Source organism: Pelobates fuscus, chromosome 3 (genome assembly GCF_036172605.1).
Source record: "Pelobates fuscus isolate aPelFus1 chromosome 3, aPelFus1.pri, whole genome shotgun sequence".
NCBI lineage: Eukaryota > Metazoa > Chordata > Amphibia > Anura > Pelobatidae > Pelobates > Pelobates fuscus.
In genome coordinates, this window is record NC_086319.1 from 344,424,450 (window position 1) to 344,452,227 (window position 27,778).

At 39.1% G+C, this 27,778-nt stretch overlaps 1 protein-coding gene across 1 annotated transcript in view; it reads right to left on the bottom strand.

Moving 5' to 3' along the window:
- Positions 1-3,588: 3,588 nt before the first annotated feature.
- Positions 3,589-27,778, bottom strand: part of LRRC49 (leucine rich repeat containing 49) — a 128,807-nt gene continuing 104,617 nt past the window's right edge. The window contains exons 14-17 of the mRNA XM_063449127.1: positions 26,584-26,769; positions 23,996-24,105; positions 20,850-21,003; positions 3,589-4,149 (exon numbers count right to left, since the gene is read on the bottom strand). Coding sequence (XP_063305197.1) covers positions 3,946-4,149; positions 20,850-21,003; positions 23,996-24,105; positions 26,584-26,769 — 654 coding nt within the window. The 3' untranslated portion in view covers positions 3,589-3,945. The remainder of the gene's footprint in view (positions 4,150-20,849; positions 21,004-23,995; positions 24,106-26,583; positions 26,770-27,778) is intronic.

The window sequence follows — 27,778 nt, forward strand, 5'->3', positions numbered from 1 at the left end:
TGTAGAGATCTTGTCAGTGAAGTGAGTTGCAAAGTCTGAGGCAGTCAAGTTAGTAGGTGAAGGAGGTACAGCAGGGCGAAGAAGAGAGTTAAATGTGTGAAATAGTCGTTTGGGTTCGCGGGAGAGTGTGGTTATGAGGGTATTGAAGTAATTAACTTTTGCAGAGGAAAGAGCCAAGCTGTATGAGCTCAGCATAAATTTATAGTGGAGAAAGTCAGATGCACAGTGAGACTTTCTCCAACAGCGTTCAGCAGTTCTGGAGCATTTTTGGAGGTATCGAGTGAGCTTGGTGTGCCAGGGTTGTTGTTGCGGCATTTCAATGTACAAGGTGCCATGATGTCTAGTTGAGAGGAGAGGGTGGAATTGTAGAAGGAGGTTGCAGAACTAGGACAGGTGAGGTTTGAGATAGGTAAAAGGAGAGTTTGGAGATTAGTGGAGAAATGCTCTACGTCAAGACATTGGAGGTTTCTGTGAGAGTGATGTTCAGATGGTGGTGTCAATTGGGTCTTAGGTATGCCAATGTCAAAAGTCAGCAGATGGTGGTCAGATAGAGGAAAAGGAATATAGGAGAGATTAGAGGCAGTACAGAAGTTGGTGAAGGCAAGATCAAGAGTGTTTCCTGCTGTATGGGTTGCTAAATTGGACCATTGCGTAAGGCCAAAGGAGGAGGTTACAGAGAGCAGATGAGAGGCATCAGTGCAATTAGGGTTATTGATTGGGATATTGAAATCCCCAAGTATAAGGGAAGGAGTGCTAGATGAGAGGAAGTGGGGAAGCCAGGAAGAAAAGTGCTCAATGAACAGTCTAGGATAACCGGGGGGGCGGTAGATGATAGCAATTCCTAAAGGAGTGGGTTTAAATAGGCAGACAGTGTGAACTTCAAAAGAAGAAACGGATAGGGCAGGGGGAGTTATAATTGGTTGAAAGGTACATTGAGGGGAGAGAAGGATGCCTACGCCGCCTTCTTTACAGTTGAGTCTGGGAGTGTGAGAGAATTGTAGCCCACCAAAACATAAAGAGGCAGGAGTAGCGCTATCAGAGGGGGACAGCCAGGTCTCTGTAAGTGCAAGCAGTTTGAGTGAGTTTGAGATTGAGTGAGATTTGAGATGAAAAAGTCGTGTATGGTTGTTGATTTTAAATTACTGCAGATGGAGCGGGCATTCCAGAGTGCACAATGAATTTTGGTAAGTGAGGGTAAAGGGCAGGGTATTGTGATGAGATTTGTGGGGTTTCTGGTTGTCTTAGTGTGTGTATAGAAGGTGAAGGGCCCTGGATTGGGAGAGACATCACCAGCTGCTAGATGTAGGATGAGAGAAAGTGACAGGAGGTGTGAATGGGTTTTGTATGCATAGGGTCTAGGATGAGATCGATTATGGGCTGTAGTGAGAGAGAAGAAAAATGAGTGTAAGGCATGAGATGAGAGAAGGGGGGAGTGTAGCAGAGAAGGGCAAATGTAAATGTGGATGGGGGATGAGTGAAGTGGGTGTAAGGAGAGATTTTTATACTGAGGGAGACTGAGGAAGTGAAAAGGAGGAGAAAACAGATCATTGCTAAATTGTGAAAAATGAAAATTGGAGATAGTTGGAATGTCAAGATCAGGTGAAGGTAGGAAAAATGTGTTTTATGGTTTAAAAAAGTGCAGGAGTGTACTAATAAGAGGCAGGTTTCTTTTGTTTAACCTAACTAAAATGTAGGTGTGACAGACAATCTATAAATGTAATAATGAGCATGGGGTGGGATGGTGTGGGGAGGGGAGGGGAGGGTGGGCATCTCACTGCTCACTGCACGGCTTGCTCACTGAAGGAATAGGCTTGCAAAGTTGGGGAATCAGGCTGTTGAATAAAGAGATGTGAGGGTCAGAGAGCTTGCAATAAACGTAAGGGAGGGGGAAATGTATCTAGGTACAGAGATGGATATTCAAATAAAAACAATAAGAAAAGGGAGGAGTCAGAGGTCAGTCACAAATAAGAGGGGAAAAATAGAGGAATGCATATAGGCGAATAAAACAATTACAAACAGGGATAGCATAACAGACAAGATATAAATACAAGAAAATATTCAATGTACACAGGATATATTAAATAAAAATAAAATAAATGTACAGGGTGGTTAAGTTAAAAATAAATGAAGGTGTGCAGGATAGAGTCGTAGTATGGTCTTCCAGAAAGGGTACCTTTGCAGACGATCAGGCTTGCTCACTGAAGGAATGGGCTTGCAAAGTTGGGGAATCAGGCTTTGCAGACGATCAGGCTTGCTCACTGAAGGAATGGGCTTGCAAAGTTGGGGAATCAGGCTTTGCAGACGATCAGGCTTGCTCACTGAAGGAATGGGCTTGCAAAGTTGGGGAATCAGGCTTTGCAGACTCTGATCAGGCTTGCTCACTGAAGGAATGGGCTTGCAAAGTTGGGGAATCAGGCTTTGCAGACGATCAGGCTTGCTCACTGAAGGAATGGGCTTGCAAAGTTGGGGAATCAGGCTTTGCAGACTCTGATCAGGCTTGCTCACTGAAGGAATGGGCTTGCAAAGTTGGGGAATCAGGCTTTGCAGACGATCAGGCTTGCTCACTGAAGGAATGGGCTTGCAAAGTTGGGGAATCAGGCTTTGCAGACTCTGATCAGGCTTGCTCACTGAAGGAATGGGCTTGCAAAGTTGGGGAATCAGGCTGTTGTAATTGTCCTATTTATAGTTAAATCCCCCCCTCTCATAATATTGTAAAGCTCTACGGAATCTGTTGGCGCTATATAAATGGCGATAATAATTATAATAATGTATCAGGTTTTTCGATACATTGTTAAAATAGTAGACCTAACTAACATAAAACAGATAAAGACAGTTACAAACATGAAGTCGTGCATATGTTTTTTTTTTCTTTTCTTTTAATGAAATCATATTTATTGGTTTATTGCTAGGCAGGTCATTTTTTAATTTTTATTTTTAAACCATTTGTTTTATATGGTGCCTCTGAGGAAATGCTACTAGCATATTATGCAAAAAGGTGTCTGTTTTAATTGTCCCAGTCATTATGCTTGTTATTTTTGATCTTACGCAGCGATTGAAAATAGGCATTTGATTTTCGCATACTGATCAATGAGGTAAATTTAATGCATGAAGTGGTAAGGATTTTACATATTTTGCCTGTTCTGTCTACAGTGTTGCTCATCAGTTTTCTCCAGTTTACTCTTCATACCAAATGCATAACATTGCATTTATTTTTAAGAATTTTTTTTATAGAATGACATACTCTATAAAATACTCATATTGACTGTGTTGGAATTTTACTGAAATTCAGGATGAAAACTATTTTCATCCTGATGTCGAGATGTCACAGGGGTATCAAGCTATGTATTTTGTATAGTATTATCAGCATATTCTATTTTATACATTTGTATAAGTATGACATCTGGCTGCCCTACACAATGTCACTTGATTGACTACCTTATGTATCTGGTGTTATCACTTTCAGTCCTGCCTGGATCATACAGGTGAGCATGCTGGCCTTTACAAAAATAGACCCAAATGTTGAGGATTTATTAACATAATCTTGTCTTGACACCTGGCTTTGTTAGTTACATAAAGATTCACAACATGTCAAAAGAGAGAATTTATTAGACTTTTTCTTAAACAAAGACTCATAAAAAGCAAAATTAATTGAAACGAGGATTATCTTCAGACAAAGTGAATATCCCGTGAAGGACCCTTTCCACAAAGTCCTCAAAAGCGACAAAAAGTGGAAGACTTCATGGCTTGATTCTCCTCTACAATAATTTCTTGATTGAAATTAATTTTAAACCTTGTGGTAATATTCGAATACTTGAAATCTTAGGGAAAGAGGAAAAATGCATTTTTGGAAATAGAAAAGTACGGTTTTAAGGAGAATACTGAATTATAGTGTTGTCTTGGTTAGAAAGGATATCTGGAACGTGCCCAAATTGTGGTTTTGCATGGCTATTTTTGCTCACAGATCCTTTGTAAGCATTGTTTCATGTAGGAGTTTTTATCACGAACTTCAATCACTGCATCTCTGACAAGTTCAATGAACATCTGCGGCCATAACTTTTGCAGGGATTCATTTTTCATATTGATGTCAGCAGCTTCATTTGCAAGGTCCTGCACGTAGGTATGGCAAAAGGCCTTCTTTTCTTTGATTTCCTAAAAAGAAAACATTCATTCATTTTAGTAATTAGCATAGGTATTTGAAGTAAAACAAACAAACAAAGTATTTGTCAGGTTTCTGCCTGCATAGGATAAAAAAAAAAAAAAAGAGGTCTAAAATGATAGTCACATAAATAACATTTATTTCTAATGTAACGGTATTTAATTCTAAAGAAATATATAACCGAAAACACAGGAGTGGTGCAATTTTCAGATTAAAGGTGAAACTGTCACTTTCCAGGATTTTTAATAAGACGCTGACGAATGTACAATTCCACACGTCTTTATCTTGCTACTAGAAACCTCCATCTTAACTCACTTGTCAGTCTCCGTTATAAACGGCGTCCTTTGCATATGGCAGTCAGCATTTAGAAAACAATGTTTCTATGTCTGCTTTTCACTTGCCTTGTTATGCTTCGAATCTGTCTTGCCTGCATTGGATTGTGATGCCATTTTCTAACTCTTTAAAATAAATTTAAAAGAGCATGTCGTGAAAAAGGTTAGCATGAGTTATCAGTGATTTTCTAAGTTTGATTAAATGATAGTATTTCCAGAGTTCGGTTTTAAAGGAACACTATAGTCACCTAAACAACTTTAGCTTAATGAAGCAGTTTTAGTGTATAGATCATGCTTCTCAGGTTTCACTGCTCAATTCTCTGCCATTTAGGAGTTAAATCACTTTGTTTCTGTTCATGCAGCCCTTGTCACACCTCCCCTGACTCTGACTGACACAGCCTGCATGAAAAAAAAACTGGTTTCACTTTCAATCAGATGTAATTTACCTTAAACAAGTGTATCTCTTTCTCTGTAAATTGAACTTTAATCACATACAGGAGGCTCCTGCAGGGTCTAGCAAGATTTTAACATAGCAGGGGGTAAGAAAATCTAAACTAAACAGAACTTGCAATAAAGAAAGGATAAACATTAGATGACTCGTTACAGGAAGTATTTAGGAAGGCTGTGTAAGTCACATGCAGGGAGGTGTGACTATGGTTAATAAACAAAGGGATTTAACTCCTAAATGGCAGCGAATTGAGCAGTGAGACTGCAGGGACATGATCTATACACTAAAACTGCTTCATTAAGTAAGAAACAACTGTCTAAATCTTACATTTGAAGCTAGATCAAAAAGTCACAAAAACACCCAAATTATTAATATACATTCTCAAAACATTGATTATTGAGAAGGGATCTTGTGGAAATATGAGATGGAAATTTTTTTTTTTTAATTTTTTTTTTTTAAACTCACCCAGTATTGTGTTGCACCCAGTATACATGGAGACAGGGTAACATTGTAATTAAATGAATGCACACCTGTACATTTAGAAAGCATTCATGTAATAAGTGGGAAAGCAATTATTTTCCCTCTATATACTAAACAAATGCACAAAGAGACATCAGATTGCAGGCTAGTTATTAATTTAAACAACTGAGGAGAGTGTAGGTGCATGTAGAGCTAAAATAGAAATACAAGATTTTGGTTAACTGCATTCTATATAGACAAGGCACGCGTTAAATTCACTATAATATGGTTTTAGCACTAGTGTGGAATGACTTTTGTGCTTATGAAAAATTATTTTAGGAAGTCAGATAAAATATTTTGTTTATTTTTTTAGAGGAACATAGTTCACCCAATTTTGATCCTTCCATAGTGTAGGGTGTAAGGAACTATCTGTATGACTCTCCTGTCATCATCCAAAACCACATTGAGAAGTCATAGGGGAAGCATAGTGTGCACACATTGTACGACTCCCATTAAGGAGGGTCAGGATTGACAAAGGAATCTCAGCCACTTCCTGAACCATGAATATTCTAGGGATCTGCAGCATACAGTGGACATTTATAGCTTAAAAAAAATTAATATTTACTTTTTTCAATTTGTATTATTTATTATTATTACAGATTGATAATCTTACACGTAACTACATAACACATGGGTATCATTTTGTGACAAAACTGTAAATATTCAAAAACCAAACCCACGGTAAACAAGTACAAGTGTATTTTAAGTAAAGAATGAACAGTGAAATCGTGCAAAGGAAAATAATATTATAAGAAAACCATAAAGAGGTATAAGTAGCTGTGTTGTTCAAATGTGGGTACATAGAGGGTAATATATTAAAGAAGGACAATGGAGCAGGCTACTATTAGAAAAAAAAACAACATGAATTAAACAAATCAACCAAAACATACTTGTATCAAATGAGACAAGCTCTAAAGAATGCACAGATAGTGAAACTTCTCTCCTAAGAAGGGACAGCAACCTTGAGTCCCCACATGTCCTATGAGGCCTGTCCCCTGCAGTTTTCAGGTAAGAAAATGCCCATAATAAAATCAGGGCATGCCGACCCCAAGCAGGACTGGTGCCTAAGGCAGCCACTGGACTGAGCTTGATGTGGGTCTCTCTTGACAGATGTCTTTTCTGCTCAAATATACTGTTTGGCAAGGGTTTTAATGTTTAGAAATTATATCGAAAGTGGAAGCTTATGACACCTGGAACAGGCTGAGATTTAACATAGGACTTCGATTTAGTCATTATAAAATAAAAAATAAATAATGAATACTAAAATGTGTAAATAAACAATGGATAGTTAAATCTACCAATTTCTTAGGGAGGAGGATCAGGGAGGGTAGTTGCTTTAAAGTGAAAAAAGACTCAAGTAAATCTTATTTCCTGAAACAATTAAATTTTTTTTTTTTTTTGAGTGTAGAATGTATAACAGTTCAAATGTATCTGAATAATATAATACACATTTTAATTCTCTTTCTTACATACTATACAATGCATTACTTTACTCAGCAAATTTTTTTTTATTAGTGCTATCAGGGTTATTTTCTAAGATGATAATTCAAAATTAATTTTACACTTAAACCCAGTCTAACCACATTGAAAGTATAGACCTAAATAATTTCTCCAGTCTGGCTGTTTTTTTTTTTTCAATTTGAAACTTGTTTTTTTTATTGTTTCACATTGTTCATCTTTCAGCGCCTGCTCGCCAGGGTACAGAAAAGAAAATAGGGGTATGCAGGTACAGTCTGTTACATTTTGGGGGTGTATACACATTGCACATTACACATTACACATTCCAATTGGTTCATTTTGACTCGTGCCTGTTCCTTTTAATAGTTTGCATAGTTCTCGTGTCTACCCTTCCCTGGTTTTCGTGGAGGGTCTATGGCATCTGTTTTTTGTTGTGCGTTGTGGCGTCATATTGATATGTACCTCATTGTTGCTATGTCTTTAGTTAGGTATTGTGTGGGTTTTTCTCTAGGTATTCCCTCTATCTCTCTCCCGCTTGCTTTATATGTTTTCGTGGGTGTATGGGTTTGTCTGCCATCGCTTTATATTTCGAATTTAGAGTGACTTGGTCTAGCAGCACCTCTCTTGTGGGTACCTGTGTTGACTTCCATGATCTTGCTATGAGTGTCACCGCTGCTATCATCAAATTAAATATCAGACCTTTTTCTGTTTTGTGTGTTACGGGTGGTAACATGAATAATATGCATTGTTCGATATTCAATGGCCATGGCCTGCCCAGTAGGTCCCTAGCTATTGTTTCCACCTCCTTCCAGAATGGTTTGAGTTTTGAGCACTCCCACCATATGTGTCCCATTGTGCCCCTTGCTTCCCCACATCGCCAACAGTTGTTAGGGGAGCCTGGGTATATCACTGCCAGTCTCTCTGGTACCAAGTACCATCTATATTGAAGCTTTCTTATGGTCTCCAAGTGTGAAGTGCATAGTGTGTTCCCTTTATGTGCCCCGTAGGCTTTCTGCCACTCTTCTTGCTCTATGGTGTGCCCCAGCTCTTTGTGCCATGCTTGTTGAAATACCATTATATCATCCGCTTCTGTGTCTAGCAGGGCCGTGTATAGTGTTGAAAGCGTTTTCTTAGGGGGTCTGTTTGTCAAACACACGGTTTCCACCTTGTGTGTGTGTAGTGCCCCTTGGTTCTGTAGTTCTATTTCGGTGAGTAGCGATTTCATTTGTAGGTATGGGAAGATTGCTCTGCTGGGTAAGCTGTATTGTGTTTGGAGTTCCGGGAAGGGGAGTAGGTAGCCGTGTTTGTATCAGAGTTTAATTGTTGTGCAGCCCGCCTCCCTCCATGTTTTCGTTACTAGTGTTGGGATGCTTACTGTTAGTCATAATAGTGGTGCATCTCGGCATATGATCCTCGGGTTCCCTCCTTTTGCTCGCGTTTCATCCCAGTGTTTCAGTGTCAGTGTCGTGGTGGGCAGGGGGTTCATGGTTTGTGAGCGTAGTGGCCTAGGTAACCAGAAGAGATCTCTCAGGCTCTGTCTGCCTATCCAATGAGCCTCTATTTGGGTCCATTGTAGTAATTCCCCCTCTGCAGTGGCCGCTTTGACTGCTGTCAATTGTGCTGCTGTATAGTATGTCCGTATACTTGGGAGTCCGAGTCCCCCTTTCGCTACTGGCAGTTGTAAGATTTTTGCTGCTACTCTTGTTTTTTTGTCTGCCCATATAAAGTGAGTTAGCACTCTTTGTAGGTTGTCTAGGTATGTTGTTGGCAATGCTATAGGTAGGGTGCGTAATAGGTATTGGTATTTTGGGAGCAATATCATTTTTATGGCTGCTATCCTCCCCACCCATGACAGGTATTTCCCTTTCCAACTCGTCAGTGTATTAGCTATTTCCTTCCTCAATGTGGTGTAGTTTATCTCGAGTAGTTTGCCTAGATTGGGTGGTATTTTAATTCCTAGGTATGTTAGGTGGTCAGTCCGCCAGTCAAAGGGGAAGGCCGTTTTAAGTCTTGTTAGTGTATCTGTTGATAGCCCAATTCCCATGGCTTGGGTTTTCGAGACATTCAGCTTATAGTAGGAGTCTTTCCCATATTCTATAATGGTAGCCATTAGGTTGGTTAGAGATATGTGGGGTTGGGTCACAGTTAGTAAGATGTCGTCTGCGAATAGGTTTGTTTTGTATTCCCTGCCTCCCACCTGTATACCATGAATCGATGCATGTTGCTTTATGGCAATCGCCAGCGGCTCGAGAGCTAGCACATAAAGTAGGGGCGACAGAGGGCATCCCTGTCGGGAGCCGTAAGTGATGATGAAGGGGTCCGAGACAAATCCTGCGTTCACTACTCGTGCTGATGGTGCGTTGTATAAGGCCCTGACCGCCAAGAGGAAGCTCCCTGGCACCCCAACCCTAACGAGGACCTGTTCCAGGAACTCACATCCCAGGCGGTCAAAGGCCTTCTCCGCATCCAACAAAACCATCACACTTCCTATTTTCATGCGTTGGGCACTGTAAAGTATATCAAGGACTTTCCTGGTGTTATCACCTCCTTGTCTAATTTTTATGAACCCTACCTGATCAGTGTGTATAATGTGTAGTAACAGGTTTCCGAGACGTGATGCATATATTTTGGCATACAGTTTGGCGTCCGTATTTAAGAGAGATACGGGGCGGAAGTTTTGTGGGCATGTGGGTGGTTTTCCCGGTTTTGGGAGCGTGATTATGTGGGCCAGTAACGTTTCGGTCGGTAGGCGTTGAAGGGCGGTGGCTTCATTGACAGCTTTCGTTAAGTGTGGTGTGAGGATGGTTTGGAATTTTTTATAGTAGCAGTTGGCGAAGCCGTCTGGGCCTGGTGATTTGCCCAGCGGCATATTTTGGATGGCCGTGGTCACCTCGTCTTGGGTGATTTTGGCGTCTAGTGTTTGTTGTTGTAATGGTGTAAGCGTGGGCTTTGGGATCTTGCTTAAGTAGTCTTGTATGGCTTTTGGTTGTGGTTGGTGTGTTTGGGCGTCTGTTGCTAAGTTGTATAATGAGTTGTAGTATTGTCCAAACACATTGCTAATATCTTTGGGTGCTGTAACTTTGTGGCCTGCCGTTAAGATGAGGTGTGCTATCTTTTGTTTCGTTTGTTTGGCCTTGAGGTGCTGTGCCACTAATTTGCCCGCTTTGTTCTCCTGCGCGTAGTGTGTTGCTTTCAGTCTGTGGAGGTTGTGCCCGGTGGTGTCCAGTGCTTGCTTATGGATGTCTCGTGTGATTTGCATTATGTGTTTCTTTAGGTCCTGTGTCGGGTTCAGCTGGTTTTGGATTGTGAGGTCTTGTAATTGTTTTTGCCATTCCCGTGTTTGTGCCTGTGCCCGACGTTTTAGGAAAGCTGCTCTCTTTATTAATAGCCCCCTAATCACTGACTTGTGGGCTTGCCTCGTTTTATTTGAAATAGTGTGTGAGTTCGGTTTCTAATTCGTTTGTAAAGTTTGGATCTAAGAGTCGTTCAGTCTCCAGGGGCTCCTATGTGTGGATTCATATAGGTCCATTAGGTTCGCTAGTACTGGAGCATGGTCTGACCACGTGATTTGCTCTATGGAGCACTCTCTGACCTGTTCTAAGTGTTGGCCCTAGTCTGGCTGTTTTGACTCTAAATTTGAAATTCACTTTAGTGAATAACTGTATATGTTTTATATGTTTTGGGTAGCTTCCTGTACTATGTGTCACTTTCTTTTACTAGTTTATTCTCGTGTTCTGGGTGCTTGGAAATAGTACATACTGCTGACTTCCAGTTTACCAATGCAGACTTCAATAATGCATTTTTTGTGTTATGTGCCAAAGCTAGTCTAGCTAGTCTGCCTGTATTAATAAAACATAACCCCCCCAGTGGTTTCTAGGGTTTGGGTTAGCATAATCCAAATGTTTTTTTCCACTTTCCTTTAACCATATCTACATTTTGTTTAGGCGATTGAGTTAATCTGAGAACAAAAAAACGTTAACTAGATATGAGCTCAGAAACACATTGCACACTTGAGGGCAGTCAGACTACAGATACTCCTCCACCCCCCCCCAATGACACCAAGGGAGGATTCGATAATCAAAACCCCATAACAGCCAATATGTACCAAGCTTAGTTTACAATGCTTTCTACTTACATTAACAGCGTGCAAACAGGTAGAAATCAATCTGAGTTTACAAAAAAAAAAGTTAAATTTCTGTAAATTTCAAACAAGCCCAGTCTTGAATAGCCAGTTTCAAAAATATGTATATAAAAAAGTTAAATGTGTGTCAAACTCATTTTGTTCCAGATGGAAGGAATACAGCTCTAGTATACTGTAGAGTTCAAGTTCTAATTGTAGTAAATGAAGGACAAAGTTATGTGGGCTTCAACCATCCCAAAATAAATTAATTTGGCAGGTAAAATACACAATTTGTTGTGTTTTCATGAATGATTCCTTTTTACCAAACAGAGAAGGACATGTTGTCACCTCAAAAGGTAGGGTGGATAGCGACGGTGATTACATGGGAACTATCAACAAACAAAAAAAGATCAAAAAGGGAAAAAAATGGAAAAGTATGCAATGACAATCAAGTGTCTGACTTTCTGATTTAGTCCACAGAAACATTAGGGAGGGAGGCCCACGAGGAAGCCACGGTTTTAGTAAAAAAGGAAGTAGTAATCCTCTCAGGAGCTGGCTTGTTAGCCAGGGCATATTGGAGCCACTTGACAAAAATGAGGTTGAAGCCTTTTTTACCTAGATGGGGTCAAGAATAATAACCAAGCAAAGAAGAATTCCAGAATAGCCAAAAGGCCTCAGCAGAATACTTTACAAATTATGGAACAACCTCTCCTTCTCAGGCGAAGGACAAAAGGAAAGAACAACAACAGTTTGGTTTAAATTAGAGGCAACACTTTGGAAAAAGGAAATTAAAAAACAAAAGAAGGAGCCCACAAGCTAAAGAAATTTTCAGAAATATTTATTGCAGAGGAAACGGTCAGAAGAAACAAGACCTTCTAGGATAACAAATGTGAATATAAGTAAGCATAGGCACAGTACACAGCACATAGAATACCATGTTCAGAGTCCAAGGATTTAAAGTCCTAAAAGAGCTGAAATTTGAGTCTTCAAGGTATTTCTGTCTGGCCAAACACTTATCCAATCCTTCTTGAAGGAATCCAACAGTGCAAGGAAGCTTAAAAGACTTCCAACGGTACCCACCAAGAAAAAACAGCATGCCAGGGATGTGTGGCATACTTTGTGGTAAAAGCGACTGGTTATAGGTTGGCAAGTTTGAAGTAAGGCCTCAATGATCTTATTTGAAAACATCTGCAATGAAACATCAAACAACCAATCTACAAGCCATCAAAGACAGAGCCGAACTTCTGGATGAACCACTTAATTTCTATGGAGGCCAGGAAATAAACTTGCACGCCAGGCACCAGTGAGCTCTTTGAGAGGTTGATACATCACCCGTACTTGACCAAGACTAGACCGCCAGGTTGTAAGAAGTCACGTGTACCATGATCGTCCAAGTATCAGAAAAATGCCAAAGATGCTCGCATAGGCCATCAGAGCACCAAGCATCTTGGTGAATACTCTGGAGACCACTCTACTACCAGTAGAAAGGGCAAGTAGATAAACTGGCAGGGCCAGTCTTGAAAGGTGAACTACAAGAAAAAGTTTTGATTTGGAAGGATCAGATTACAATTATTATGCATGCGTCAGACTGACAGTTATTAGGAACTGGCCCTCCAGTGCCTCCCCCTGAGGAACAAGTTCAAGGACCAGAGCTCCAGGATTGGCTGGATGTTCTCTCCATAATTGGCTTCAGGAACAGGTTTTGAGTTGCACCCCAGACCCTGTTTGGGAACAGAAAAATGTATCTTCTTTATGATCCCAAACAGGGTTTGGGGTTGAACTCAAAATGTGTTCCTGATCCCAAAGAAGGAATATATCCAGAAAGGTCTGAGCCTTGAGAGGGTCACAGGAAGGATGAAAAAGCAGGAACCAATCCAGAGGAGGGCAGTGCTGAAAGTCCAGCCAGTAACCTGATAAAATCACAGCCACGTTCTGAGACAGACCGGGTCCAAGTGTCCCTGAAAAACTGCAAATATCCTCCCACCAGAAGCTCGGGTCATGGGGGGTGGGAAGTGAACACATTCCTGCAGACTTTGTAGAACTGGCAACTTTGTTGATCTGCATTGCAATGGCTTTTTATATGATCACATTCCTGGAATATCTTTGGACACATAAAATAATCGACAATAAATTACTCCAAATAATAACTCCAGAAATGTGATCCTATAGAAGAAAACATTAACTAATTTTCTCAGGACTTTCAGGAATGGGAAAAATAAAAGAGTAAAAAAGCAGCAACCAATCTAAAATTAGTGTAAGTGGGTCAGTCTTGCATGTTCACATATAGATTTCAGATATACAGGGAGTGCAGAATTATTAGGCAAGTTGTATTTTTGAGGATTAATTTTATTATTGAACAACAACCATGTTCTCAATGAACCCAAAAAACTCATTAATATCAAAGCTGAATATTTTTGGAAGTAGTTTTTAGTTTGTTTTAGTTATAGCTATTTTAGGGGGATATCTGTGTGTGCAGGTGACTATTACTGTGCATAATTATTAGGCAACTTAACAAAAAACAAATATATACCCATTTCAATTATTTATTTTTACCAGTGAAACCAATATAACATCTCAACATTCACAAATATACATTTCTGACATTCAAAAACATAACAAAAACAAATCAGTGACCAATATAGCCACCTTTCTTTGCAAGGACACTCAAAAGCCTGCCATCCATGGATTCTGTCAGTGTTTTGATCTGTTCACCATCAACATTGCGTGCAGCAGCAACCACAGCCTCCCAGACACTGTTCAGAGAGGTGTACTGTTTTCCCTCCTTGTAAATCTCACATTTGATGATGGACCACAGGTTCTCAATGGGGTTCAGATCAGGTGAACAAGGAGGCCATGTCATTAGATTTTCTTCTTTTATACCCTTTCTTGCCAGCCACGCTGTGGAGTACTTGGACGCGTGTGATGGAGCATTGTCCTGCATGAAAATCATGTTTTTCTTGAAGGATGCAGACTTCTTCCTGTACCACTGCTTGAAGAAGGTGTCTTCCAGAAACTGGGAGTTGAGCTTGACTCCATCCTCAACCCGAAAAGGCCCCACAAGCTCATCTTTGATGATACCAGCCCAAACCAGTACTCCACCTCCACCTTGCTGGCGTCTGAGTCGGACTGGAGCTCTCTGCCCTTTACCAATCCATCCATCTGGCCCATCAAGACTCACTCTCATTTCATCAGTCCATAAAATCTTAGAAAAATCAGTCTTGAGATATTTCTTGGCCCAGTCTTGACGTTTCAGCTTGTGTGTCTTGTTCAGTGGTGGTCGTCTTTCAGCCTTTCTTACCTTGGCCATGTCTCTGAGTATTGCACACCTTGTGCTTTTGGGCACTCCAGTGATGTTGCAGCTCTGAAATATGGCCAAACTGGTGGCAAGTGGCATCTTGGCAGCTGCACGCTTGACTTTTCTCAGTTCATGGGCAGTTATTTTGCGCCTTGGTTTCTCCACACGCTTCTTGCGACCCTGTTGACAATTTTGAATGAAACGCTTGATTGTTCGATGATCACGCTTCAGAAGCTTTGCAATTTTAAGAGTGCTGCATCCCTCTGCAAGATATCTCACTATTTTTGACTTTTCTGAGCCTGTCAAGTCCTTCTTTTGACCCATTTTGCCAAAGGAAAGGAAGTTGCCTAATAATTATGCACACCTGATATAGGGTGTTGATGTCATTAGACCACACCTCTTTTCATTACAGAGATGCACATCACCTAATATGCTTAATTGGTAGTAGGCTTTCGAGCCTATACATCTTGGAGTAAGACAACATGCATAAAGAGGATGATGTGGTCAAAATACTCATTTGCCTAATAATTCTGCACACAGTGTATGTGTAAACAAATTCTTGGAGGAAATGTAAAGTCACAACAAGCTGTGACACATAACTGAAGTAAAAACAGAGCAACATTATCCTGAAAATACTGATTTAATACTGAGCTACATGTTATCACATCATTATAAGCTAATGAAAAGTCAAAACAATGAGTTGGGATTTTTTCTGCCTGAAAGCATTAGACCTTGACTTGGGTCACCCATGCTAACCATAAAAAAAAAAAAAATTAAAAAACATTTGATAAGCGTCAGAAAATCCTTTCCAGCTGATTACTATGAGAAACTTATTTTTTCACAAACAAGCTCAACTGGGGATCCTCATTAGCAGGGCTTTTAGTGGCAAATCATATTTACTTTGCTATTTTATTGCTGATGGGAAACAGGACTTGGCGGATATTCTTTTTAATGTGAGTATTTAAACCCAAAGTAAGATATGAAACCAGCTGTGAAATGTTCTAACAACAGAATGAGACAAAGAATTCACGCGTGTTTCAAGAATGCCGTAATTCACTGATTATTGCACGCGCTCATTATAGAGCACTCCAGAAGCATATTTAATAACTCTAATGATTACATTTAGACAGGATCTATCAGGCAGTGGAAATGCCCGACTTAACTAACAAGTATGAACTCAATATAAATATTTATATACATTAAAAAAAAAAAAAGAGTAAAAAAATGTGTATGTTAAACTGCTGTCTTCTAAAGACCAATATATGCTCCATTTATTTTAAATATATGATCTTAATAGCTACAATTATACATTTTTTTTGTTATCGGTTTAAATAAGTTATATTGCTTTAGCCAACTCTATGGAGAGCACAATCCACATGTTATCTTAAAGTGAACTGCTATCCACAAAGCTATGTAGATTACAATTCACCTCCATGTAGTTATGAACTATGTTGCCGAAATTTCCAGAAATTGTACTGCTTGTTAGATATTGGAGATCGTAGGCTCTCGCCATATATAGAGAATTTTATACTGATTCTCAAGGTGATTGGCACATGTGTGGCAAGGCGAGGAAAAGCTAAACCAATCCTGTAATTTGTAGTGTTCCCAAATCTTTTTGCCACGCCAACATAAATTTCAATTTAGAGGTGGGCCCAGATGAAATATAGGAATAATATGAAACAGTACCTCTACTTTTTTTCTAAAGTAGAGATTTTCAAAGTGTTATATATCCCCAATCCAAATCCATTTCTGAGATCTCAGAACAATTGGGTAAGGGCAGCCATCATAGAAACATAGAATGTGACGGCAGATAAGAACCATTCGGCCCATCTAGTCTGCCCAGTTTTCTAAATACTTTCATTAGTCCCTGGCCTTATCTTATAGTTAGGATAGCCTTATGCCTATCCCACGCATACTTAATTTCCGTCACTGTGTTAACCTCTACCACTTCAGCTGGAAGGCTATTCCATGTATCCACTACCCTCTCAGTAAAGTAATACTTCCTGATATTATTTTTAAACATTTGCCCCTCTAATTTAAGACTATGTCCTGTAGTTGTTTTTCTTCTTTCAAATATAGTCTTCTCCTTTACTGTTTTGATTCCCTTTATGTATTTAAATGTTTCTATCATATCACCCCTGTCTCGTCTTTCCTCCAAGCTATACATGTTAAGATCCTTTAACCTTTCCTGGTAAGTTTTATCCTGCAATCCATGAACCAGTTTAGTAGCCCTTCTCTGAACTCTCTCTAATGTATCAATATTCTTCTGAAGATACGGTCTCCAGTACTGCGTACAATACTCCAAGTGAGGTCTCACCAGTGCACTTCCCTCTTTCTACTGCTGATACCTCTCTCTATACAACCAAGCATTCTGCTAGCATTTCCTGCTGCTCTTTAAAGGACCACTCTAGGCACCCAGACCACTTCAGCTTAATGAAGTGGTCTGGGTGCCAGGTCCCTCTAGGTTTACCCTTTTTTATATAAACATAGCAGTTTCAGAGAAACTGCTATGTTTATATAAGGGTTAAGCCAGCCTCTAAATCCTCTAGTGGCTGTCTCACTGACAGCCGCTAGAGGCGCTTGCGTGATTCGCACTGTGAAAATCACAGTGAGAGCACGCAAGCGTCCATAGGAAAGCATTGTAAATGCTTTCCTATGCGACCGGCTGAATGCGCGCACAGCTCTTGCCGCGCATGCACATTCAGCCGAAAGGGAGGATCGGAGGCGAAGGAGAGCTCCCCGCCCGGCGCTGGAATAAAGGTAAGATTTAACCCTTTACTCTCCCCAGAGCCGGGCGGGAGGGGGTCCCTGAGGGTGGGGGCACCCTCAGGGCACTATAGTGCCAGGAAAACGAGTATGTTTTCCTGGCACTATAGTGGTCCTTTAAGTCATCAGAAATAATCACCCCTAAATCCCTTTCCTCAGCTGTTGAGGTTAGGACTCTATCAAATATTCTGTACTCTGCCCTTGGGTTTTTATGTCCAAGATGCATTATCTGCACTTATCCACATTAAATGTCAGTTGCCATAACTCTGACCATTTTTCTAGTTTACCTAAATCATTTGCCATTTGGCTTCCTCTTCCTCTGTAAACTCAAATGTAACAAATTACTAATTTGTCCTTTTTTTCTAACCCAGGTCAATTTCCTTAATTTTCATCTGTAAATACTGAACAAAAATATTAATTGTGGCAGTCGGCTAGACATTTATCCTCTTCTACATACCTTCCTTCTTTTGTTTTTAATCTAACTGATCCTTGTTTTACTTTTCTTTTTTCATTTATGTATCTAAAAAAAATGTGTGACCTTTTTTTTTACTGACTGTGCTATTTTCTCTTCTGTGTGTGATTTGGAAGCTCTTATAACTTGCTTAGCCTCTTTCTGCCTAATCTTATAGATCATTCTGTCTTCCTTACTCTGTTTTTTTTTTTATAATTACTAAATGCTAACATTTTGTTTTTTACTATTTTGGCCACATTTGCGGTGTACCACAGTGGTTTCTTAAATTGTTTGCTTTTACTGACAAGCCTAAAGCAATTTTCTGTTGCCTTCTTTTAACACTTTAGTGACCAGACCGTTTTTAAATTTTCTTACCGTTTGGGCCGTTTTTACATTTCTGTGCTGTTTGTGTTTAGTTGTAATTTTCCTCTTACTCATTTACTGTACTGACACATATTATATACCGTTTTTCTCGCTATTAAATGGTCTTTCTAAAGATACCATTATTTTCATCATAACATATCAGTTACTATAAAAATAAAAATATGATTACCGTAATCTTTTTTTTAAAAACACACTTTTTCTAGCCTTGGCCCCCAAAATCTGTTACGCACCTACAACCGCCCAAAAACACCCGGGCTAAATAGTTTCGAATTTTTGTCCTGCGTTTATAAATAACCAATGTTAACATGTTCTTAGCTTATTTTTTAGCTTATTATTTTTTATTGATATATATATATATATATATATAATATATATATATTTTCCTTGTAAGTGTATTTTGATATAAATATATATATACATTATCAAAATACAGTTAGAATAAAATTACTATATATATATAGTGATGTCCCGAACAGTTCGCCGTGAACCGTGTTCGGTCCGCCCCCTATTCGTCATCATTGAGTAAACTTTGACCCTGTACCTCACAGTCAGCAGACACATTTCAGCCAACCAGCAGCAGACCCTCCCTCCCAGACCCTCCCACCTCCATGATGAATAGGGGGCGGACCGAACACACACACACACACATTATATATAGTTATATATTATATATATATATATATATATATATACATACACACACACACGTGTGTAATTTAATTATAAGTGTACTTTTATATTAATATATTTATATATTAATATAAAAATACACTTAGTATGACATAATATATTAATGATAAATATACATATTATATATAGATATATATATACACACACACACACACACACAGATACACACACACACGTTTTTTTTTTTTTTTTTACTAAACATAATATTTTTTATTTTACAGATGCAGTAGGGACGCCTATTGTGGCCATGTAATCGCTGGGGCCTAATTTGCCGAGGGGGGACTGTCTGTGCAGTCAGGCAGTCCCCCCAGACCAGGAGCAACACCGATCGCAGGCGGGGGAACGGTGACAATCAGGTAAGTAACCTATTTACTGTGTATGTACTCGGTACATCCGCGTTCCTTAAGGAACGCTTTTGTCGGACGTATCTAGTACATCCGCGGTCCTTAAGGAGTTAAATAATCCCATTTCTCTTGGACTCCATCTAAACTGCTCCAGTCTGATAATAACTCCTTTATACATATTCTAATTTTAGAAAAGTTTGTTTTTCTAAAGTCTAAAACTTTTGTTTTTGTGTGGTGTGACTTAGTCACTGTTCTCATTTTAAACCATACTGACTGATGATCACTGGATCCTAAACTTTCACCTACAGTAATATCTGATACCAAATCTCCATTTGTTAACTCTCCAACCTCTTAACGAGTTGGCTCCTCAACGACTAGTTTTAGAGATAATCCCAGTAGGGAGTTTAAAATATGTGTGCTCCTGGCACAAGCAGCTAATTTGGTTTTCCAGTTCACATCAGGGAGATTAAAGTCACCCATGATGATAACTTCCCCCTTCATTGTCATTTTAGCTATTTCCTCAACTAGTAGATTATCTAACTCTTATTTGTCCTGGGTGCTTATAAATCACACCTACACGAGTTACTGTGTGATTACCAAATTCTAACGTAACCCAAATGGACTCTATGTTCACCTCAGTAACTTTTATTAGGCTAGATTTTATGTTATCCTTCACATACAGGACCACCCCTCTCCCTTTCTTGCCTTCCCTGTCTTTTCTATATAAAGAGTACCCTGGTATTGTTATGTCCCAGTCATTTTTCTCATTATACCATGTCTCAGTAACAGCAACTAAATCTACATTATCAGTTGCCATTATTGCTACATGTTCATAGATCTTATTCCCTAAACGGCGAGCATTTGTAGACATGACTCTATGCCAGTGATGGCAAAACTATGGCACGCGTGCCACAGGTGGCATGCTGGGCCCTCTCTGTGGGCACGCGGCCATAGGTCGCCGGGGGAAGGGGCCGCTGGCTGTCTGCAGCAATGCAAAGTAGGCACCTGCCTGCCCAAAACGGCAGGCACCTACTCTGCTTTCTAGGAAGCAGCTCTCCTGTCCTCCCGCGAGCAATCTGTGTGGAGCTTTACCATGGCAACGCTCCACATAGTATCGTGCGGGAGGATAGGAGAGCTGAACCCTTCACACATACACACACACACACACAGCACCCCTAGCCCCCCACCACACAGCACAGCACCCCTACCCCCCATGCATACAGCGCCCCTCACACACACACACAGAGCACCCCTCACACACACACACACAGCACCCCTCACTCACACACAGCACCCCTCACTCACACACAGCACCCCTCACTCACACACACAGCATCCCTCACACTCACACAGCACCCCTCACACAGCACCCCTCAAACACAGCACCCCTCACACACAGCACCCCTCACACACAGCACCCCTCACACACAGCACCCCTAACTAACCCTTTTTTCTTTTTACATTTTTATTGCTATTATTGTATGTATAATGTTCAAAATCTTTAATATAAAAGTTGATAATAATTTGACTAGATCAATGTACAGATGAATTGTTATGATCTTTAAAGCATCACTGTGTCATTTCAGGCATGACAAGTGAACTTTAATAGTCTATATAAGTTGTCAAGTACATTATAAACCAACTAATCGATACAAATTTTAATGAAGACATTCATCCAAGCTTCCATATTGGATATATGTATGTCTGGAATTTGTTGCATTAGATTAAGCAGCAATGATCATAAATTACTGCTTTTTTGTATGCTTTGCAATTTTGCTTGACCCCTTTAAGAGCAGCAAAGTGACAAGATGAAAGCTTAATTTAAGATACCATGTGGTGATTGTAATTCAAGGAAAGTAATATAGAAAGCAAAAACACACTATTACCTCCAGTTTCTCGTTGAGCAGATCTTGAGGAAGGTAATGCAATGCCGCTCTGCTTGGGATATCTCCTCCTAACTTCCGGTAGTCATTACTTTCGTCGCCTGCTGCTGGATACTTCTTAGATTTCCCCTCCAGAAATTGATTGAACGGTTTTTTTCTTTAAAAAGACAACAGCATGACAGCATTTCACACAGCAAATCGACAATAGCATTTTTCTTTGGCAAGTGACAACACTGACACAAATAAAACATTTTTAACTTTCATTTTCTTAGCAAGTTCAGAAAGATTTATAAAAAAACAAAACAAAATTCAAACTCATTTTAAGTGTTTGCAGATTGAGTTGGCATTAATTCAGTAATGCAAGTGAGCCACGCTGTTAAAGGGACAATCTAAGCACTATAACCACTACAGCTAATAGTAAATTGGTGGCAGTTCATCTAGTTTATTTCAAACCATTTGAGTAGAGTTGACAGAAACCGAGGCTCTCACCCAAAGTACGGCCTCTTTGCTGACATTCAAATAATGCAGTGTTTGCACTCTGTTGCTATCCACACAGATAGGACAGCTTAGACAGCAAATTTACTATGAGTCTGCTTTCATGATGCATAGTACTTGTGTATGATGTCAAGATTTGATATCTCCCAGGACACTGCAAAGACTTGGATAAGGGAGATTCTGGACAAAGATGGCAGCTCACATAAAGCAAGTGCAAGTCATTAAATCAACTGAAAGAAGGTATATATATATATATATATATACGCATTACAAAACGATACACATAAAGACTACACTGATCAGCGACATGGAGGTGACCCTTGTGCTGCCAAAACATCTTTGAGTCAAGAAATGGACTCCACAAGACCTCTGAACATGTCCTGTGGTAGTTGGCACCAAGATATTAGCATCAGAGCCTTTAAGTCCTGCAAGTTGCGAGATGGGGTCTCCATGGATCGGATTTGTTGTTCCAGCACATCCCACAGCTCAATTAAATTGAACTCTTCGTCATGCCTGGTAAACTCTCCCAAAAGAGCTCAAATTGCTTGCTCATTTTCCCCCATTGTACCATCACTTACAACCCCACAGAGCACCTTGAATACCTAACCAACTTCCTATCTGGAAATGAGGGCCTCCGACCACCAAACAAAGCGCTACTTGGAAGGGAGATTGGGGAACTGATGAGGCATCCAGGGATACCAAAGACTTTTGGGAGATCCCTGATATGGTGCCCTTGAAAATCATTATTTGAGACCAGAGGTTACTACACAGCAGCATGGAACTATGTGACGGATTAAAGGATGGCGTTGGCCCAGTCAAACTTTAACCAGTGATTGCTCGGATTAGGCACCTCTGATCCAGTTTGTATTTGGACACCTTGTACCGCAGAACCTTCTCTGGGGATATATGGCACACCTTATGTTTTGAGGATGCTATTGTAAGGTGCCCTGGTAGTTAATTAAATTATCTTGCATTTAATTGAGTTATGACCTAGACACTGAGGAGTTGGGGTGGGTTTGTATTGTTTAGGTTGATGATCCCCTCGTGGGAATGAATGCCTGTATAAATATGTGTGAGTTTGTTAAATAAAGTATGTCTGTTATAACCCTTCATCAAGCCTAGGCTGATGTTTGGGAACATGACTAAAGTCACTTTAGCTATCCTGTTCCAGGAAAAGGGACAACCTTGGCCCAAGTACTCAGTCACAATCATCACAATGTTCCTCAAACTATTCCTGAGCAATTTTTGCAGCATGGCAGGATACATTATCCTTCTGAAAGAGGCCATTGCCTTCAGGGAACCCCACTGCCATGAAAGGGTGTGTGTGGTCTGCAACAATCATTAGGTAGGTGAGTAACATCAACACGAATGCCGGATCCAAGGTTTCCAGGTTTTTGTTTTTTTTAACAATTTGAGCTACTGTAGTTCTTCTGTGTGATCGGACCAGACAGGCCAGCCTTCGCTCCTCACATGACAACTTTTGTAGGTACTAACAACTGCATACCGGGAACATCACACAAGACTTGCCATTTTGGATATGCTCTTACCCAATAGTCTAGCCATCAATATTTGGGCCTTGTCAAAGTCACTTAGATCTTTTTGCTTGCCCATTTTTCCTGCTTCAAATACATGAAATTCAAGAACTGACTGATCACTTGCTGCCTAACATATGTCACCCCTTAATAGGTGCCACTGTTGTAATTATATACGATAATCAATGTTATTCACTTCATTGATTTTAATGTTGTGGCTGATCAGTGCATAGAACATGTAAACATTTATTTTCTATTGCAGTTAAATGTGTTGGCCTCTTAGTTTATTATGAGTGTTTTAAAGCTTATGACTGAGTCAGACACTACTTTTGCTCTGGTTACATATCTAGTAACAGGCATGCTAAATGATTTCTACCTAATGAGTTTACATTTGAGATCAGCAGGATGAAGACCATGCTGCATTCACCATATAGGTAATTGAACTCAGATACTCAAAATTAAATAAAATCCTCTGCAACTTTCCACAGCTTGCCAATAATGCCATCTATCAAAGTATATTAGATATTAAGGACAAGATAACAGAACAAATTGTCTTCCTGATGCATGACCCCAGTGGAAGCAGTGACTACAGTCTCCATGACACATTTCAGAATATTCATCAATAAAGTTGCCCCGCCACTTTTTTTTCTTTTCTTTTTTTTCTCCTTACCTTATGCCCCCTGTATTTAATGATTGTACTCTCCCCCCTTGCCACTTGCCTTTATTTATATGTATTATTGTTTCTCAATACCTGGACACAGCCATTTTGTTCTAGTCTGCCTATGATGTCTGCTGTTTTCCCTTCTTCCCTTCTCTGGTCTCTTTAGTGAGGATTGGTGGTAAATTTGATTGGCAACTGTAACATTAGCCTTGTCTAAGCACCGCCTTTGGCAAGTTTTGTCTGACTGCAATACATAAAGAAAGGTAATTCCTACTTTTCTTTCTCTATCAATCGAAAGCTAGAGCACTCAAGAAAAAAATAAAAAGAGATGCAGACACACGGAGCTATATAGAAGCAAATTAGAAAAACTTTATTTGTGTTGAGAGTCACTTTAATTTAACCTTATGCTGAGTTACATAATGCTGGGCTGAACATGCTAAACAATCCATCTAGTCGCTTACCTGAAGTCGCCAAGTATTGCAAGAAGTTTAGATTGTGGTAATTTGGACGATGCTATGTAGGCAAGGATACCAAATAATTTCTCCGACATAACAATGTCATTCTGAGTAACCTGTTAAAAGAATGTATCAAAATATTAAAATATGAAGTGTTAACAAAACACTAGACTTTATAGTCTCAGACTTTCTACTTATGTGTGCCAATAAGAACTGTTTCCAGGTAACAGTCCCTCATTTTTAATAAATGGTCTATCAAATACTGCCTCAATACTCATTGTTATGTTATAGGATTATGTTTAGTGATTTACATTTCTGGGTAAAATCATTGTCCTGAATGATGCATAAATAAATTACCAAAGTTCATTGATAAGGAAATATCAGTATCAAGTCAGTTCAAACCTGCAAAGTTGATTTTATCTGTACAGCCATACCAGTTTGTTTTTCTAGACACCAATCAATAATTTTAAATAGTTTCTGTTTCTTACAACACAATTTAATTACAGATTTCTACCATCATGAATGATTTACCAGGCTGTTGCTATGGGAAACAAAAAAGTGGAACATTTGTTTTGATCATTTTGATAAATTGCATGGCATTATGGGACTGTTGGGACAGGTTTTAAGTTTGACTATAATGTGTGGTTATTGTACCCAGCAAATTTACAGAATGTACTTAAAGCTTGTGGGGAGTTCCGACACTAATATGTCTACACACGACCTTATTAATGAACAGGGTCATATGGGCAGTGGACTACAGAAAAACACGAAAATAAAACACACATATATATATTATTTATAACTATTTTTCCCCTTTGAAAAGAGAGAAAGAGACTCATTATCAGACTATTTGGAAGTCAGATCACACGTGGAATATCCACAATGTGTCCAAGAAACAGCAAAGGAACATGTGAACAAGTTGTGTTACTTTTTGTCAAGATCCTCTTCATCTGCACTAAACCCAAACTGTGATGGGAAAGCTGGATGATGAAATCTATCGGTATGTGTCATCTATCACCATTTATATACAAACAGAATGTTTGAAATTGACCAGTAAGGGGTTTAGTCACCAAACAGTGAAATATGGTGAACTCAAAATCCAATACTAACATTAAAGGGGTTACTCACTAAAGTCCGGGGTCATTCAGATTGCAAAATCCAGACCTTGTTCATGCTATTCAACAAGGTCCGTGAATAGTCTTGGTTTGGTCAAGATTTCAGCCAGACCAAATGCTGCCGGATGGCTGAAATTCAGATCAATTCCTGCAAATCTAGTCGAGGTTTTAAATTTAGGCCCAGGTTTCAAATGATTAAATAATTAAAGCAAAACCATTTGCCTGCTTACATCAAGCAGGCAAATATTTAAAAATCCACTAGGTAAATGATTAGTTGCAAATGGACATTCTACTGGATGCATTTGGTCCTATTTTTTTGTATAGTGTTTAGACGCTAATCCAAATGCATCCGGGCAATTGATAAAGATATGCTTGGGCCAACTGAATTGCGAAATATAAAAATTGTCAATGTGGTCAGAATTTGGTAATTTTGACAATTTGGACGGTGTTTACTGAATAACCCCGTTATTACATAAAAACATATCACAGCTCTAACTAGGCCCCAATTTTTGGTTAAGCTTTTCAAATAATTAATATATTTGGATAAACGTTACAAAATATTGAATATTTTCAAAAATATATTTTTTATATATATTTTGATATTTTAGAAAAGAAAATATTTTAAAAGTGTACCCAAAAATAGTAAATCATTTAAAAAGCGTATCTGAAAATATTAAATTAGAGACCTATGTAGGAATTGTTTAGTTTCTATCTTTTTTTTTTATTTTTTAAATGAGCAATTTTGACAAAATTTTGCAATTAGTTTTCAAAAAGCTACAATCTGTTGTTTTGTGAATAAACCTACATATGTCTAGGTGTCGTAGAGCCTTTACCTTAAAAACCATCAGTATATGTGAGACGTTTATTGAAGGGACACTATAGTCACCAGAATAACTACAGCTTAATGTAGTTGTTCTGGTGAGTATAATCATTCCCTGCAGGCTTTTTCATGCAAACACTGCCTTTTCAAAGAAAAAGCAGTGTTTACATTGCCCCCCCCTAGGGATACCTCCAATGGCCACTCCTCAGATGCATTGGCTGAAATCATAAATTCTGATGATGTCACCAAGGAGGCGGATCAGGGGCGTGGGCAACGCAGGAAGTGTTCAAAATATGGTAAGTTTTATTACCTTTTAAGGAGGTGAAGGAAGGGGGGGAGGACGGGGTGCAAGCCACCTAAATAGTGGTTTTAACACAATAAGATCAGGAATAGATGTTTGTGTCCCTGACCCTGCAGTGTTCCTTTAAGCAAACAATTTATGTTGCTGACTTAAAAACTAATTGTAAAATGTAGAAAAACAGCTGATTTGCAATTCAGTTTTCAATTCACTAAAACTCACTGTTCAGTGAATAAAATCTTATGTGCAGTAAAAGTTTAAAATTCACAGTATGAACCTTTTGATGACCACACATGACCCTTTTGTTATAAACAGGGTTATATATTATGATTTCTATTTTGTTTTCCTTGATTCTTCTTACCTCGACATCATTAATTTTCTGTATGTTGAAGTTGTTCAGTCTAAAAAGAACATAGAATTTCCACAAACTAAAGTTAACAACAGGGTTTCCCTGAGGATCCAAAGTCAACTGATCAAGCCGACGTAGCTGAGACAAGGCATTGAACTGATGTAGGCTGCTCAAATTGGTCTCTTTAAATTTTAGGTGCTATGAGTCAACAAAAATAGAAACATTAAATGATTAGCAAACCTGTTTAATTAAGATAGCAAGTCCAATAATCACAAAGTAAATAAAGGTCATATCAATCATCTATTGTGTGTGGCCACTTGGAGAACCGTAACCAATTTCCCTAAACAAGGCTAAAGGTATAAACACAAACAGGTAACAGGAGTAAACACGAACATGTCCTAAGCTTTGTATCAGAAAATAGACACCCAAGCTGATAGATTTCAACTTGGCGCAATGGATTCTCATGACCAGATGCCTAATAAAAATCACATTTGCAATATTAAATAATTTAAAAAGGATCAGACCACCCCATACCTATTAATTTTATTGACAGATTTTTTTTACTAATAAGAGTGAGCACAGAGCCGTAGAAGCAGTTTAGTCAGTGGATTTTGTAGTCAGCATGTTTATCTCCCATTTTAAAATAAGTGTTGGGATACTTGGCGTACTTTACAATGTGGCCTTTTAGTGTGACTACATTTGCAGTTTAGCACAGGTGATTTTATGTAGCATCATATGATTGGAAACAGAGCTATGAATTGAATTAATTGTTCAATTCAGATGCATTTTGAATACATGTCTCTACAGCAGCACCATTGTTAAGAAATGTATATTCTGGGTGCACCACCACTAATTCCTCCCTTCCAGTGCAGCAACCCCGAAACTAAACTATTCATAAACTGGTTAGGCTATTACATCAGTCAACTGACAGCCCATTACCAGATGCCTTATTAAGCATATAATAACAATATTAAAATGTAATAGGATCTCTGCAGCTTTTTTTTTTTTTTTTTTTTAAACCTAAGCATGGGTTATGTACCAAAAGCACAAGTGACAAGAAACCAACCATGGACTGTACAGTTAAAACATTTTGGGTCTCACATGTTGCCAGTGCTTATTGGAAGTTGTATATCTCATATTTACAGTATAGTTACCGGTAATAATTTAATAGGATCTCTCCAAGCTACATCGACTCGTCTAATCAAAT